This window comes from Vanacampus margaritifer, chromosome 18, assembly GCF_051991255.1.
Source record: "Vanacampus margaritifer isolate UIUO_Vmar chromosome 18, RoL_Vmar_1.0, whole genome shotgun sequence".
Taxonomy (NCBI): Eukaryota; Metazoa; Chordata; class Actinopteri; order Syngnathiformes; family Syngnathidae; genus Vanacampus; species Vanacampus margaritifer.
In genome coordinates this window covers 2,068,420-2,085,339 of record NC_135449.1, presented here as the reverse complement: position 1 = coordinate 2,085,339, position 16,920 = coordinate 2,068,420, and the positions used below count along the sequence as shown (strand labels likewise).

General features: G+C 39.8%; 2 protein-coding genes across 4 annotated transcripts in view; one reads left to right on the top strand and one right to left on the bottom strand.

Moving 5' to 3' along the window:
• The window catches only part of insyn2a (inhibitory synaptic factor 2A), a 32,413-nt gene extending 24,792 nt beyond the window's left edge, over positions 1 to 7,621 (top strand). For both annotated transcript variants that reach the window (XM_077551214.1, XM_077551212.1), the window contains one exon: positions 5,506 to 7,621. In XM_077551214.1, the coding sequence (XP_077407340.1) occupies positions 5,506 to 5,689 (184 nt within the window). In that variant the 3' untranslated portion in view covers positions 5,690 to 7,621. The remainder of the gene's footprint in view (positions 1 to 5,505) is intronic.
• Positions 1 to 16,920, bottom strand: part of dock1 (dedicator of cytokinesis 1) — a 104,606-nt gene that overhangs the window by 60,913 nt on the left and 26,773 nt on the right. For both annotated transcript variants that reach the window (XM_077551166.1, XM_077551167.1), the window contains exons 24-27: positions 15,067 to 15,137; positions 14,293 to 14,399; positions 13,668 to 13,795; positions 13,077 to 13,172 (exon numbers count right to left, since the gene is read on the bottom strand). In XM_077551166.1, the coding sequence (XP_077407292.1) occupies positions 13,077 to 13,172; positions 13,668 to 13,795; positions 14,293 to 14,399; positions 15,067 to 15,137 (402 nt within the window). The remainder of the gene's footprint in view (positions 1 to 13,076; positions 13,173 to 13,667; positions 13,796 to 14,292; positions 14,400 to 15,066; positions 15,138 to 16,920) is intronic.

The window sequence follows — 16,920 nt, the reverse complement described above, 5'->3', positions numbered from 1 at the left end:
CGATTCGATATTGATAAATTATGGAACATCAATTCTCAAGGGCATGATGAAAAACGCCACAAACAAATTCTAAATTAAATTTCGCGGAGGCCGCAAATGTTTAAATAATTCAATAATTGTAAATAAAGATTCTGAATGGTCTTAACTCTTTGACTGCCAAAAATGTTGGCCTTATTTAAAAGTTGTATTTGTTTAATTCCCTCTTTCTGGGATCGCTTGAAAAACAAACATGCGTCAATTTCCACAGGCATAATTGAAAAAAAATTTTTTTTCCAAATGTGGTCGATTTTTTTTCCTTCTCTACAAATCTATGCTATTGGTCTGTCCCCACGTCACCTGTTATTTATTTAATTATTATTATTTTTTTACACATTATTAACTCTTTGACTGCCAAAAACGTTAAATAACGTTTAGTAAAATCCTATGGAGGAGTGCCAAAGACGTTAAAAGACGTTTGTTTCAAAACAGAGGTGAAACTAACCATTTTCTATTGTTGATTACTGAAAAACGGAATAAGGTAGAAACAAACTTTTTTTTCTGATGAAAGATGAGAGTCCAATCTTTCATTTGGTAGTATGTGTGTTTCCATAGTCCAAACACATAATTTTCTGTGGACCTTGAAAGATCAGTCAAAATGCTTAAAATCGGCTGGCACCCACGGCATCCCTTTTCTGAAAACGTCTGGCAGTCAAAGAGTTAAAGTGCAATTAGTCAGGTCTTTTATTAATGTAAAAAAATAGCCTTTAGAATTCTATTTTCTTATGAATTTATGGAGAGAAAAAAGGAGATATTAAAATTATCGATTGGCGGTTTTATGAATCGATATCAGGCTCAAAAAGGAAAATCAATTCGATATCGATTTTTTTTAAACCAGCCCTACTTTCTAGTATACACGGTTGAACTTAAAAAGTGGTGCTGGAAGATGACTTTGTCTTTGACGGACACCTGGAACGGGTCAAAATGAGCCTAAAATGGCCGATCCAGACCAAAATAGCAGACGACGTGCGTCTTTCCAAGCATTGGTGCTTGAGACTTTTTTGGTGGGTTTATGTTGGGGGCTGAGGTTTTTTTTGTGTTTTATTGCGATTCGTCAAACCACCCAACCAAGCTCAAAATGGCCGCTTCAAAGCAAAACAGCACAAACACTTCCCGTCTTTTTTGCAGCGTAAACATCAATTATGATGATTTACTTCCTGTTGTTGTTATTTTCTCGTCCCCGTTTCTCGATGCCACCAAATGCTGGGTTTCTTGCGGTTTTTGGGGGCAAGTAGCGCCTATTTGACTATTCTTGTTGAAAAATTCCCTTCGATGTTTTGATCCGAACGCATCACGACACAACACAAATGAACCGTCTTAATGATAGCATTGGATGCATCCAAGGTTTCCCGAATGAAACGCACTCCGAGCGCTCGACTTCGGCTTTTGATAAATTGCTACCTGGCAAGTCGACGCTGGGTGGGATTAAAAGCAATTCGATGCTAATTTAGCGACTGGCCACAGAGTATAAAATGTAAACGGCCGCCGGTGCATTCATTAATATCAAAATAAGCGTTTTCTAAATGAGCTGAAATGGACTTTTCTGTCCACGCAGGGAAATAAGAACTTGTAGCCACGAATGGAGTCCCAACAGTATTCTGGTCTTACTCTGAAGAGCAAGAAAAAGCCGATTATGGCGATCGTGTGTGTACGTACATTTGAGGGATTTCCCAAGAAAGAAAGAAAATGGCAGAAATGGATGAGAAGGTGCCCCTCGGACCCGTGGCAGAGACGCAATTAAGGCTTTGTTAGCCGTGAAAGGGTCACACGGAAATACTTTTGCGGCAACGGCTGCGGATCCTCGTTAGCTTCTGACAAACACACGCGGCATTGATCGCGCCAGGCCGACACGTGGCGCTAATTGCGGCGCCGGGTTCAAACTTCAATGACCTTTGCCGGGCTGCAATCAAAATACAAATCGGGAGAATTCAAAAAAGTTGCGACGAATACGCCCGTCCCGTCACGCAAGCCGCATTTGTATGGAGCGAGGCTTGAAGGTCGTCCTTGAATCGATTATTCTCACAATGATCGATTAATCGGATGAAAGTTTATTTTGCGTTATTAAAAATGAAAATGTGACCGTGTGGTGCATGTAGAATTTTTGTCGACTTAGGGGTCGCCATCCTCACATTCAACAACTTTACAACTGTGACAGAGTGTTGTGACTTTAAAAGGCGGGGCCTGGTCTGGTGAGTGATGTGGGTGTCGGTCGGCTAAAGGTTATTTTAGTTCACAAAAACGAACAAATTAACTAAATAAAAAAATTCCAAAAATATTTTCAATAACAACATAAAATAAAAAAAATAAAAAATAAAAAACTAGCCATGTTTATAGCGAAAATGTCCTTTGTTTTAGTCTTTTGTAATAAATGTAAGAAATGAGCCTTTGGGGTTGATTTTAAATGTGATTGTAAGTATATTTATTTCAATATTAACCGGAATAAGGACGTTTGAAAATGTCTCACACAGAAGTGATGTCATCTAGCAGCAGCCAATAGAAAAGCACCTTCAGACGATGTCGCTCGGCCCTCGGCCACAATTTTGCGGGTTTGACTTTTGGCTCGGCTTACTTATTAGCGAAATGCAACGTTAGGTAAGAAATGACTTTTTTCATCTGACCATGTGGTGTTTATTACATTTTGCACGCAAGTAATACACTTTCTTTCTTTTTTTTGCGCCCATTGAAGACTTAGAAGTGAATATGAGGCTGGCGACCATTTTGCCCCTTGGCCAAAGTCAGCTCGTGAGGATAATCGCTATAGAAAATGGATGAAGGGACGAATGTTCCTAATGATCTCCCATTAATGATCCGCACATTCTCGCATAAATTCTCTTTATCGTCAAGTGTTCCCGTAATCGCTCTCCCATTAGCTTTACAGTCACAAGACACATTCCAAGGATACAAACTTTGCACCGATTGATTTCTAGCCCCTGTAATTAAGCGCATGTGATTTATTGCTAATTGCTGCAGTGGTCTTGAGTTTAAAAAGGCCTGAGTCGGGGGGGGGGGGGGGGGGGAACGCAAAAGTGCTGAGAGGCTGGGTTAGCCCCGCAAGAAGTTTTCCATTTTGGTTCAAAGCGGACATTTTCATTTCCAACACTTCTTTCACTCATTTGCTCCCAAAAACGTATAAATACGTTCTATTTTAAAAATAACAATGCTCCCAAAGATGTTTTTTTTTTTTTAATGGTTTCTTTATGCTAGAGCATACAGAATGCTTTGATGCAGCATCTGAACTGAAGAGGACGCTTAAAGCAATGGTAGTTATTACAACAACAAAAAAACGGCCAGCAAGTGGCAGCAGAGTATAAGAGATCAAAACAGGGCCATGTTGCAAAAAGCTCTTTCCCCACTGTTTCAAACAGATTTGTGAATATTGATGAAACTTAGCTATATTTTAATTCTAATTTCTGCAAAACGGAAACAGACAGAAATATCCTTTGTTTTTTTCAAACTTTCCTGTAAGTCTCAAGAACTGAAAAGACAGAGGACATCTGGTATTTTGGTTTGACGCAGCCATTTTAAGCCCGTTTTGTTGGGAGTCTTTGACGCTATTTTTGCCGGATTGCTATCAAATTTGAGCGATGTCCTCTGGGACAGATGGGCGAGGAAGTTTAGTTTTTATCATTGACAAGTGGATCTGTCAACTTCAGGTAACAGTGTGGGCTCAATCAATCTCTTTTTAATCTCTTAAAAAAAATAAAAAATCCTAAGTGTGGTAAGAGCCTGCAGTCGAGCTCACCTTCACACCAGCCGGCAATCACGAAGCAAATCCCGCCAGCGTTACGCAAGTCTTGCCTTTGGCAACCCCCACACCGCCCTCGTCAAGCCATCCGGGCGCTGGGACCGAAGGACGCTTGGGCAGATTAATAGCGCCAGTGCATTTAGCGTGGTGGAGGCTGTAAGCTGACTCCCCCCCCCCCCACGCTTCGCTTTATCAGAAGCTAGTAAGTAGTCAAATGTATGCCAGGATTAAAAACGATGGCCGCTGCAGATAAATCCTACAGAGCAGACTTGGAAAAAGGTGTTTTGTTGCTGTGCGCTAATTTATTCTGCAGAACATTCTGCTCATCGCACTGGCCATCTAAAATCGGCATCTTAGCAGCTTTTTCATTGCTCTGATGTTGAGATCAGCGGGTTTGAGTGACGTCAATCCAGGAACTTTCAGTGTGTGAATCTTGACTCATTCATTGCCAGCCAGCAGTTTTCAAAGCAATTTTCAGTTAACTCTTTGACTGCCAAGCGTTTTCAGAAAAGGGATGCCGTGGGTGCCAGCCGATTTAAGCATTTTGACTGATCTTTCAAGGTCCACAGAAAATTATGTGTTTGGACTATGGAAATACACATACTACCAAATGAAAGATTGGACTCTCATCTTTCATCAGAAAAAAAAGTTTGTTTCTACCTTCTTATGTTTTTCAGTAATCAACAATAGAAAATGGTTAGTTTCACCTCTGTTTTGAAAAAAAACGTCTTTTAACGTCTTTGGCACTCCTCCATAGGATTTTACTTAACGTCATTTAACGTTTTTGGCAGTCAAAGAGTTTAAAAAAAAAAAAGGGGGGGGGATACTGTCGCCATTTTTTTCTTAAAGGGATACTTGACTCATTGAGCCATTTTCAGCAGTGAAAAGTGAATATTTTGTCCAGAATTACTTTCCATGTACAATTAATACCTTTAAAAACGATTTTTTTCCACTTGCTGTCGACTGATGATGACGTCACCTGTGCTGAGGAAGTAGGTAACGACCAATCATGGCTCAGTTTACTGACCAGACCCAGAAAACAGGTGAGCCATGATTGGTGGAAAAATAATGAAGTTACCACATTGATTAAAGACAAAATATTAAGTTTTTACTGCTGAAAATGGCTTAATGAGGCAAATATTCCTTTAAAATACAAATGCCAATCTTGACTTTTTTGGAATGTCTTAAAAGCATGTTTATTGAACAATTTTTCAGACTTTTCCAAATGCTTCTAATGTTTTTTTATAATCTAAATCAGACAATAGAATTCATTTAAAATTTCAAAAACAAACAAAAAAAAAAGGTTCAGGGAGCTCCCAAGTTTATCAGTAAGTTAAAAAGTGAAATGGAAACTTAAACAAGTAAATACCACAGCTGTCTAATTTTCAACAGTAAATATTTTTTTCCAAAATTTAAAAATACCTGAAATCTTAACCTTCTACATTACTTTGTTTTAATGTTGAACAAAAACAAAAGGTTCCGAATGTTCCCAGGGTCAGCAGCATCTCTAACAAAGTTAACTGCAAATTTATTTATTTTTTATTTTATTTTTATTTTTTTGGGGGTTAACTGTAAATTTAAATAAAGTTCCCTGAGATTAAAATGTTTTTAGATGATCGGCTGTCATTTTTTTTTTTTACCAATATCGCCGATTATCGGTCTATCCCTAGCGGAAATGCTTTTTTTTTTTTTCCTGAACTGTGCCTTTTTTTTTTGCTTCCCAGCGTGGAGTTGGATTTCAAGCAGCAGGAGGACAAACTGCAGCCCCTCATGAAAAGGCTGTGCACCTCGGGCGACGCCCCCTTTCCCGCCCTGCCGTACCCCCACGAGGCCTTCACGTCCACGCCCAAGCGCAAGTCCAAAGCCGAGTCCAAGAAGCACGCCCGCTGGAGACTCTGGTTCATGTGAAGGCGTCGCAGGGGTGCGAGGGGGAAGCCGGGGCGTCGCGCTTTCCTAACCGAAGCAATTATCGCCAAGCTGGGGGTGAACCGACACTTTTTGGCGAAATGCAGCTTGCTTCCGAAGCTGCCGTCTAGGGAGATTCCCACCTTGGATATCAGTCGGTGACGTCGGGACGACGCGGACTTGCTTCTCACCGCACAGCAAAAGCACAACAAACAACAGTTCAGGATTTTCCGGCGTAACGGGACTATTTTCACACGTCAAACTGTTCATTCAAGAAGAAAGCGCCGATCAATTTTATTCCTCTTTAAAACGTCACCTTGACTTCTCAACTAACTTTGAAGGAGATGTATATAAAAAGAATATTGTTAAATGACACTTATTTTCTTAATGGCATTTTTGGACATCAAAGGACATTTTTTATCTAGAGCTGTATTAAAAAAAATACCTTAAAGTTTTAGCTGAATATATTTATGATGCGCGGGAATATAAGTTCATATTTATTGCAACTAAGCCACTGTCACAAATTAGAGTTGAGTCGAGGTTCGAGTTGATTTATTTTTGTTCCAGCCCTGAAAATAGCGCTGTTGAAGGGTGAGAGCAAATACATGTGATTGTATCGCCGCAGTAAACCGAGCCAGAACTGAATGTACAGCGTGGCCTTGCCTTTGTGCGGGTTTTAAGCTTTTTAAAAACAACTGAATTTTTAAGACAAATTGATGTGTTTATCTTCTTTTCTTTAAAATAATAATAATAATAATAATAAAAAATATATATAAAAAAAAAAACATCCCAACTGTGGGCCTATAAATAGCGGAGCTGCAAATTTGGTACGCCAAAAATTCCGTTTGGATTCGTACCTTTGTTTAAGATTCTAATTGGTTACAAGACCAAAATGCAAAACTATTCATTTGAGGATTTTTAAACACATAAAAGTGCAAATGGTGAGCAGTAAATCCTATAATCGATGAAAGACTGTCAAATAAAATGTAATAATAATAATAATAATAATCAGCTTGAATTATTTCCTTTAGGAAAGTGCAAGATCAAAGGTTTGTCTTGTTTTTAGGAAAGCACAATTTTCTATTTGATGGCACAAAGGACGCAGGAACGCGCAAATCACCATTTGAACAAAAACGACAAACTATTTCGATGTTACTGCATTTTTTAAAATTTATTTATTTATTTATTTATTTTTTCTGGAGAGCTCAGTATTGTTCATTCGGTAATTTTACCGATTTGACATGTCATCATCATTGCTCTCCTTTTTTTTTTTTTTATATATATATTTCTTGTATTTTTATTTTTTTTTGTATGTGGGTGAATATGTGTATGTGCGTGCGTGCAATGTTTTTTTTTTTTTTTTTTTTTTTTTACTATCAGTTACACAATGTGGGAACTTGGCAAACCTCTGAATTGCACCTAAAAATCCAAATCCACGTCCCATGACACCCCAAATAAACATTTAGCGACTCCACACACGGGCCCGCTCGGAGATGATAAAATATACGTATAGCCAAGATTTGCATTTACTATCAATTCATTTCTTTATAGTTACGATACGATGTGTTACATCAAATAGGGCTGGTTCTATTTTACGAATAGGCATAGCTGATATGTAGGAAACATTTATTAATAGGATTGTGGAGTCACGTACAGAGACCAGAAAAACGAAAGGATGTGGTTTGGAGTGCATCAAGGAAGCGCCATGGACGACTTGATGTGAACTTTACGGGGAAAACCTCCACTCGCGTCCACGGGTTTAATATTAGCACTGAGAGAAACCAACCTACGTATTTATCTGTATCTTGGAAAAAGTGCAATTGACTTACTATGTGCAATACTGTGTATTTTATACTGTTTTTCAAAAACATACAGTATAGAAATAAATGAACAATTTAATATGCAAATGACGAAGAATAAAAGCAGAAACGTAAAGAGATGGCCATTATTTTTTTTTCCCGACGGTTAAGTCTCACTTTGTCCTGAACTTTACATTTGTTGTCTCAACGCAACATCATTTTGCATTTTTAGCAACCGGGTGCTTTTGTTCCTTCAAGGTTGATCAGTGCCAACTTATTAGTGTCTGTTGCTGCCATCTACAGGGATCTGTTAGTCATGACAGTCCTTTAAAAACATGAGCTTCACACGCCGACCCGTTGACAAAAGTATTTGATCAATATAAACGTCGGGTGGCAGAAATTGGCTGGATTCCCGTTGACAAAATGTCCATGGAAGTAAATGTGTTAAAAAAAATAGTTTACTAATAAAAAGTATGAAACAATTTCCTTCCTTTTTCCAAAAGTCAAATCAACTAAATATGATCATCTGTACTCCAAAATAAGGGCAACCTAATAGGCATCATAAATCTCTTTGACTGCCAGACGTTTTCAGAAAAGGGATGATGCCGTGGGTGCCAGCTGATTTAAGCATTTTTGACTGATCTTTCAAGGTCCACAGAAAATTATGTGTTTGGACTATGGAAACACACATACTACCAAATGAAAGATTGGACTCTCATCTTTCATCAGAAAAAAAAAGTTTGTTTCTACCTTATTCCGTTCTTCAGTAATCAACAATAGAAAATGGTTGAAACAAAATCCGGAGAAATCAAGCTTTTTGTGAAACGATATTATTTCATGCACTCTAGTGAATTTGACACTTTTTTTTTTTCCATGAATGATGCCACTAACTACTAACCCGATCTGCTTGATACTTTCAGCACAGCTGGCCAAGGCTTTCCTCCACCCGTTTCCAAAAAACAAAACAAAACAAAAAAAAAATCATAGTTAACGTCTTTTAACGTTTTTGGCAGCCCTCATTTGGATTTTACTAAACGTTATTAAACGTTTTTGGTGTTTGGACTATGGAAACACACATACTATCAAATGAAAGATTGGACTCTCATCTTTCATCAGAAAAAAAAGTTTGTTTCTACCTTATTCCGTTTTTCAGTAATCAACAATAGAAAATGGTTAGTTTCACCTCTGTTTTGAAAAAAAAAACGTATTTTAACGTCTTTGGCACTCCTCCATAGGATTTTACTAAACGTTATTTAACGTTTTTTGGCAGTCAAAGAGTTAAGCATTTTTCAATCTGTCAATCAAGTCTTATCCACCAATTGAAATGCTAAACACAGGTTGGCCGTACGTTGGTGCGGGGCCTTGAAGAAAAGAAAAGGGAAAAAAAAGAAAACTGAAAAGAGGACACTCAGAGCTTGAACGCGGGAGAGCAGCTGATTACGATGCAGCGCCATTTCTCGCTATGCTTCTTGGCTCTGCAGCACTTGTCGAGTTCAGCGGCAAAGAGAAAAAGGCAGAGAGGCAGACATCTAAAAAAAAGGGCACTTTTTCTTTTTTTGGGTGGGAGGGAAAAGGTGGCAAAATGCTGGCAGCTCTCGGCCAGCAAACAACAAGCAGGATGTCAACCCGGGAAGGTGATGTACTGAAATAACTCCAGAACACGGCAGTTACAATAACCACAGTTTGGCAACAAGAAACTAAAGCAAAACTACTTTGCCCTTTAAAGATAGACGCAGATGTGACGGCAGACGACCACCAAGCGGCCTTACTTACGTATCATATCGACGCTGCCTGATAGAAAGAAACCTCGTTTTGTTCCAATATGGCGAATTTCAAACAAACCTATTAAGTTGCGCTACGCCACGAAGGTTAAATGTGTGCGGATTAATTAAACGGCTTCACTCGTGGCTCTAAGACCTTTGAAAAAGATTTTGGGAAGATAATGTAAGTTCATTTTTTTTGCTTTTGTGACGTTTTAAAGATTCATCCTTTCTAGTAGTCGGGGGTCAAATTGGACCAAACTTTTAAGCACTTGTACAAAGAAAAGATGTTTATAACTATTTTGGTGTATTTTCGGTCACATTTTCAGGATTAAACAATGGCACTTGTGGTTATTATTATTATTATTTTTTTTTTTTGAAGGAAACACTGTAATATCCAATCTAACATCCAAAGCACAGCCCCGGCCGGAAACCCATCTTCATGATGCCGCTTCATCTACATTCCGCTGGAGCGCCGGGAAAACGGAGGAATGAGAGAAGGGAAACCAAGTAGAACGCTAATGCATAAATCTAAATGGAAGAGGCTGCCACTCAGCGGGATCAAGGTCAGCGGCCGGGCGGCCGGGCTGCCGGGAGCGCCGCGGGAGGCGGCAACCGCCACGCTTCCTGTCAAGCCGGGAATTTTTTTTTTTACTCTGATTATTAAAAGTTTCTGCGAGCGGCTTCAAAGGCAGAGCCCCTTGATTTGAAAAGGAAATACATTTGAGCAAGGATCTAGGGCACTTTCACACCTGTAGCTTAATTTGGTTTAAAAAAAAAAAAAAAAAAGTTTTTTTGGGTGGCTTTCATAGATGGGAGCGTCCCTGCTGACATGCACAGCTGACACTAACACCAGAGCTGCGATCTTACAAGAGCACACTCGGCGCATTACGGCTACGTATAAATACATATTTTCTTAGAGGCAATATTCCGCGAAAAAAAAAAAAAATCACAACTTTGCCACTTTATAGTCGCAATTTTGCGAGTTTATAAAGTGGCAAATTTGCGCGATTTTTTTTGTAAATTTGCCACTTTATAAAGCAAGCAATTTAAAGTGTTAAAAAGGACACTTTAACCCCTGGGCGTTATTTGACCATTTTTGGGGTTTTTGTTGGTTCTGACCAAGCCATTTCAAAATAAAATAACGCCCAGGGGTTAAATTGCTTAACTCTTTGACTGCCGGACGTTTTCAGAAAAGGGATGCCGTGGGTGCCAGCCGATTTAAGCATTTTTGACTGATCTTTCAAGGTCCACAGAAAATTATGTGTTTGGACTATGGAAACACACATACTACCAAATGAAAGAGTGGACTCTCATCTTTCATCAGAAAAAAAAGTTTGTTTCTACCTTATTCCGTTTTTCAGTAATCAAGACTAGGAAATGGTTAGTTTCACCTCTGTTTTGAAAAAAAAAAAAACGTCTTTTAACGTCTTTGGCACTCCTCCATAGGATTTTACTAAACGTTATTTAACGTTTTTGGCAGTCAAAGAGTTAAGCATTTTTCAATCTGTCAATCAAGTCTTATCCACAAATTGAAATGCTAAACACAGGTTGCCGTACGTTGGTGAAAGATTGGACTCTCATCTTTCATCAGAATTTTTTTTTTGTTTCTACCTTATTCTGTTTTTCAGTAATCAACAATAGAAAATGGTTAGTTTCACCTCTGTTTTGAAAAAAACGTCTTTTAACGTCTTTGGCACTCCTCCATAGGATTTTACTAAACGTTATTTAACGTTTTTGTCAATCAAAGAGTTAATAATGTGTAAAAAAATAATAATTAAATAAATAACAGGCGACGTGGGGACAGACCAATAGCATAGATTTGTAGAGAAGAAAAAAAATATCGACCACATTTGGAAAAAAAAAATTTTTTTCAATTATGCCTGCGGAAATTGACGCATGTTTGTTTTTCCAAGAGATCCCAGAAAGAGGGAATTAAACAAAAACAACTTTTAAATAAGGCCAATGCCATTTTCTATAACCTAAGGGAAGGAAAATTGATTAAAAGCATAAATCCGCTTTTGAGATTTTACTTGTAAGGCGCCCACAGCCATACAAAGCATACACACACGTATGTGTTGCATCGAGATTCTTGCCTTTTACGGCACCGCGGGGGGGTCACGGGCAGGCAGAAAAGTTTCATTAAGCAGCAAGCCTGCATCGCACGCACGCTACAAGAGAGGGATGCTTTAATACAAGCCTCTCGCATGAGAGCTGATTGCCTTTCAGGCGAAGTGGGAGGCCAGCGCCGTGGCGAGAGATGCGGGATCAACGCTAACGGTGACGACAACAGGACGACGTCTTGTGTGGAGCCTGCTTACCGGCGGCCATATTAGGATGCAAAGTGCCTGCGAGATGAGAAGCGCTTCATCTTAAGTGATGATATTACAAATGCCAGCCTTTTGTGTCCTCGCTCGATGTGCGGATCTTCAACTCGGGGCCGACAGTTTGGCTAATTAACGCGGCCACTTCAGCGTGCTCTGAACGAGCCAGGAAATGAAACGGGCCGCCCAACAATGGCGTTATCGCCTAATATTTGCACAACACGCGGCACAGAATCTGGGATGGGAACGAATCGGAGAAGAGAGCTGGCGGAGGACTCGGGGGCGGGAGTCCATGGCCGCCTCCAGACTGTGCGGGAAGCATTTTATGCAGAGTGATTGGCAACGTGCCCCGAATAAAAATGGCAGTGATACAGCTCCGTTCTGCAAGTGCCGTTTACACAGAACAGCAAAGCAGGAAACAATTGCAAACTTCAAGATTTAATGGGAAGCATAAAACGAGCTTCTGATACTACCTAAAAAGGCAGGGAAAAAAATGGATGGGACGGATTATTTTTAGCCTCGATTGTTCACCCAACTATTCGCATAAAAAGAAATTTTGCAAAATACAAGTACAAAACATGCAAGTGAGGTGCAGGTATTATTTTTGTCCACTTGGCGTCACCCTCCTCGCATTGTAAGCCGTAGTATCTGCAACACTGAATGTGTGTGGCTTTAAAAGGCGGGGCACAGCCTGGTGAGTGACGCGAGAGTCAGCGTGTAAAGAGTGGCTAATGAAAACGACACAGGTGCCATTTTAGAGGGCACAGTTAATTAACCTGTTAACTTAACCACAATAGACAATCAGTCGCCCTCAAATGATCTCATTTTTCATTATCCGTCCTTGTAAATAAAATAAAAAAAAAATGGGAGAGAATAAGTCACTGCTGCTGAATCTAAGCATGTCATAAATGTACCATGAAGTGTCTTTAAAGACGTTTCCGCCATAAAAATCCATTTTTATCATTTAACATTGATGATCCGCTCTCGTCAACGTCCAGTGGCAACATAATGAAGACAGCGATAAGGCGCAACACTCAAAGAGGGAACAAATGAAATGTGTTTTTTTTATGAGGACAAAGCACAAAGTCGGATTAGAGTATTTATACGACGCACACGTCGCTGCCAGGCATCGCCAATCATCTAATGAGTCGGTGATCTGACATACGCAAGCAGAGAAGACAAAAAAAAAAGCATTCGAGCAAATGTGTATCACATCATGGGGACCATTTTCTGGGTTTTTACTATCATTGTGGGGACCACGTGTCCCCGTGGGGACATTTTTGTGGTCCCCATGAATCCAAACCTCTTTTTGAAGGTCAGAACTTGGTTTTAGAGTTTAGGTTTGAATTGGGTTATGGTTGAAGTTAGGGGTAAGGAATCCTTTTCGATGGGTCGGGTTCGGGGGAAAGGGTCTAGGAAATGCATTATGTCAATGAGATGTCCCCACTAGACATGTAAACCCAACATGCGTGTGTGTGTGTGTGTGCGTGCGTCACTATTGACTTACAATGTGAGGGGAGTCTCGGCCCATGGAGATGACGGTCCTGTTCACAGTCCGAAGCAGCTTCTCCATGATGATCTGCACATGCCACTGAGTGGGACCCTGCACACACGTGACCAACACATGAGCACAAAAAATGGATTGCATTTATTTTTTTTAATTTACATTCATTTTAATCATCTTGAAAACTTTTTTTAGTTTAATTTAAAGGCCAGTCATCCGTTAGATCTAGCATCTAACCTAGTAGTCTACATTATTTTTTATTTTCATATACTTTACTTTTATCACAATAAAAAAAAATGTATGTTTGTATTGTTTTCAAGTTAAACACCAGAAGAAAAAAAAAGTGTTAGTGTATTTTGGGTCACTGGAACAAATTCATGTAATTTCCATTGATTTCAATGGTAAACGATGATTTGGAATTTGAGTATTTATGAATAAATTAGCACCACTGAACAGACGTTTTCGTAAGTGTTAAGCAATCAAACGGTACAGTAAGCAAGTGGTGACAACATACAGTAAACAGTTTACTAAAGCCTGGCTCCCGTCGTGCGTGAGGTCGCCCGCCGGGAGCGCCGCAACGCGAGCGTTCCTCACCACGTCCTTCCTGTAGAGCACCTCCAGGATGTCGCTGAGCAGCTGGCAGCAGGCCTTGGGCTCCTCGCGCCTCTCCAGGTGGAACTTCAGCTGCTCCGTCATCAGCGGCAGGAGGATCTCGCGGCAATCTGCGGGGGGGGAAAAAGGCAAAACAGTTGCGAATAGTGGCGAGCGTGGGCGGCGGCGGCATATGCCGATGCGTGCGGGCGCCGCTCTCCAATGGATTGCTCCGCCGACGTCGGGGGAATAAATGCAAACATTTGCCTGACAAATTGGGACAGATTGGAAACATGACAACAGGTGGGCGCGTTGTAGAACTCGCTTACCACGCGGCTGTTTGGCAAAACAGCTTTGACGTGATGTCTGAAAATGGCTTTAAATGCTAACCCTAAAGACGGAAAATTCCGTCTTTAGAAATGCCGACTTTTACAGGTAACAAAGTGACTTTAATCCGATCTACAAAAAGAGAAAACTGTAGTGTGGATTTGTGTTGGCTATTTTGATGACTGTGTTGCTGTGGTAAGGATTCAATTAAAGGGGAAACAGAACCCTCACCGATGGCCTTTTAGTGTGGCCAGGGGGTGTGGCCTATTCCATTACTGCACTTTGGGAGTGCGTTTCGTACCGTGATGGGTGAAGAGATCACTGTGGACGATGTCGATCAGACAGTCCAGCTTCTGCTTCACCAGGCGACCCGGAGGAACCTTTAGGATGAACTCCGTGAACAGCTTGCTGTGGGAACGAGGACAAAGGTCATCGGGAGCTATTGGATCGCCTCCAATGGCCAGCAATCGCCCCAAATTCAAAACCACTGCTCACAATGGGATAATCAATAAATTACCTTTACTTTTCAGTATGTTCAATAATTTCTTGCAATATTGAATATTTTAATTTTATTTTTTCTAATATTTGTATATTTCCATTTATTCATATACTCAATATTTGAGTGTTTCTCCGAAATGACAACTTTTCATAGTGTCGTCTTCTGCAGCATTCCTGAAAATGTTGTGCACGGTCACCAGCAGCTCCAATATTGCGTCACCGCCTCCAACTTTTAAACGATGAAGGATTTATAGTTCAATGTGTGTTGACCTGCTGTCTTGATATATTTGGAGAGCAGGCGGTCAGACTCCAAATTCTGTGTTGTATTTACAAAGCGCTGGCTGCTGATTGACTGGAGTATTTATTTCCCAGGTCTGTGACTCCGGACCAAATATTTGCGGAGTTGAACAAAGCTTTATTGGCTCAAGATGTGCGGTCGGGCACATTGGAGTGGAAGGAAACTAAACGGCGCAGAGAACTGAAAAGCGTGACGGACGACTGAATCGATGGGCTGTTTTGGTGGAAAAATGGCGGACGGTGTCTTAGTATAATGGATGTTAAAGTATTTGCTTCTTACCTTAGTTCCTTTGGATCAAACACCAGCTTGACGTCATTGACAATCGTGGGAATGTACTTGAGTGCAGCACCCTGGACACCCAAAAAAAAATAAAAAATAAAAATACAAACTGGTCTCAATCAAAAATGTCTTGTTTTGTGTCACTTTAAAGAAATTGCCGTCAAGGGGAGAGAATTTCAATCTGGATTCAAATTCACACATTTGTGGACTATATTCAAGCTCGTTTGACTCCGCAGCCCGTTTAGGCGGCAAACTGAATTAACTCATTCACTGCCATTGACAGCTATAGATGTAAAAAAAATATTTTAACTATTTCTATTAGTTTAATATTTTTTTCCCATTTTTGTTAAGAGTATGAAAACCTAGAGATCATTTTTTTGTACATTTAGAACAGATATAAAATTTGTGATTAATCATGAATTAACTAGTGAAATCATGCGATCAATTACACATTTTAATCGCCCGATGCACCAAATTTTTAATCATCTGTTCTTTTCTTTTTTTTATATATATATTTTAAAAAAAAGATTATTAAAAATGAGGGGCGTCAGGCGATTACAATTTTTAATCGTAATTAATCGCATGACTTCAATAGTTAACTCACGATTAATTACAAATATTGTATTTGTTCTAAGACAATAAAAACAATTCTAGGTTTTCATACTCTTGTTAACAAAAGTGGGGAAAAAAATGTTAAACTAATAGAAATAGTTCAAATGAATTTTTGACGTCTATAGCCGTCAATGGCAGTGAATGAGTTAAGTGTGGTTTGCACCTCATTTTACAAAAGACCACAGGAGTGACAAAAGTCTTTCAAATTTGCTTGATTTCACCCAACGCTAAACCCCCCACCCCCCACCAGTAGTCCCCCCACATCTGTTTTTAATTCAGTGTCAGAAAGGGAAATATTGCACAGCAGGCGCCTCCCCGTTGATGCCTCGGATACGGTCGAGTTCGGTTCCACCTGCCGATTGTATGATTTCAAAGCACAGGTGCGGTTTGGCGCGCAAGTGCGCGCGCGAGTCAAGGACGACAACGTGTGACGACGACACAAAATAAATGGTGAGATAAATACCTTGAGGAGCAGCTAAAGGGCAGAAAAGCCAAGAGGAGCAGCAGGTCACAGGGACAGTCAAGGTTGAGAGGAGGAAACAACACCGAGACCCAAGAAACAAACAAACAGTATGAGGTGACGAAAGCGACGTCTGGGAAGATCTGGACTGCACGTACCGTTAAGCCTACCGTTGTCGATTACATCTCAATACTTTCTGTCCATTTGTTTAGAGGGTTAGTTTGGTAAATCTTCATAATAGAGGCTTTAATCTGTCTAATTCCACTCCCACTTAAAGTTAAATATAAAATAACCACATAAACTTCGCTTTAAAGTTTACAAGCTTAACACATAATGGGAAAAATCATTGATGAGCTAACAAATAAGCTTCTATAGAATTAAATAGTCTATAGTCTTTTCCTAAAGCAAAATATATGCCCAAACTCTCAAATTTGATGACTTGCCATAAAAATAGCCAATCAATAACTCAGCTCAAAAAACGGTTCGTCTTATTTGGCATACTCGGCTTGTATGTGCAGTCCTTAGATTAACTCTTTGACTGCCAGACGTTTTCAGAAAAGGGATGCCGTGGGTGCCAGCCGATTTGAAGCATTTTGACTGATCTTTCAAGGTCCATAGAAAATTATGTGTTTGGACTATGGAAACACACATACTACCAAAAAAAGATTGGACTCTCATCTTTCATCAGAAAAAAAAGTTTGTTTCTACCTTATTCCGTTTTTCAGTAATCCACAATAGAAAATGGTTAGTTTCACCTCTGTTTTGAAACAAACGTCTTTTAA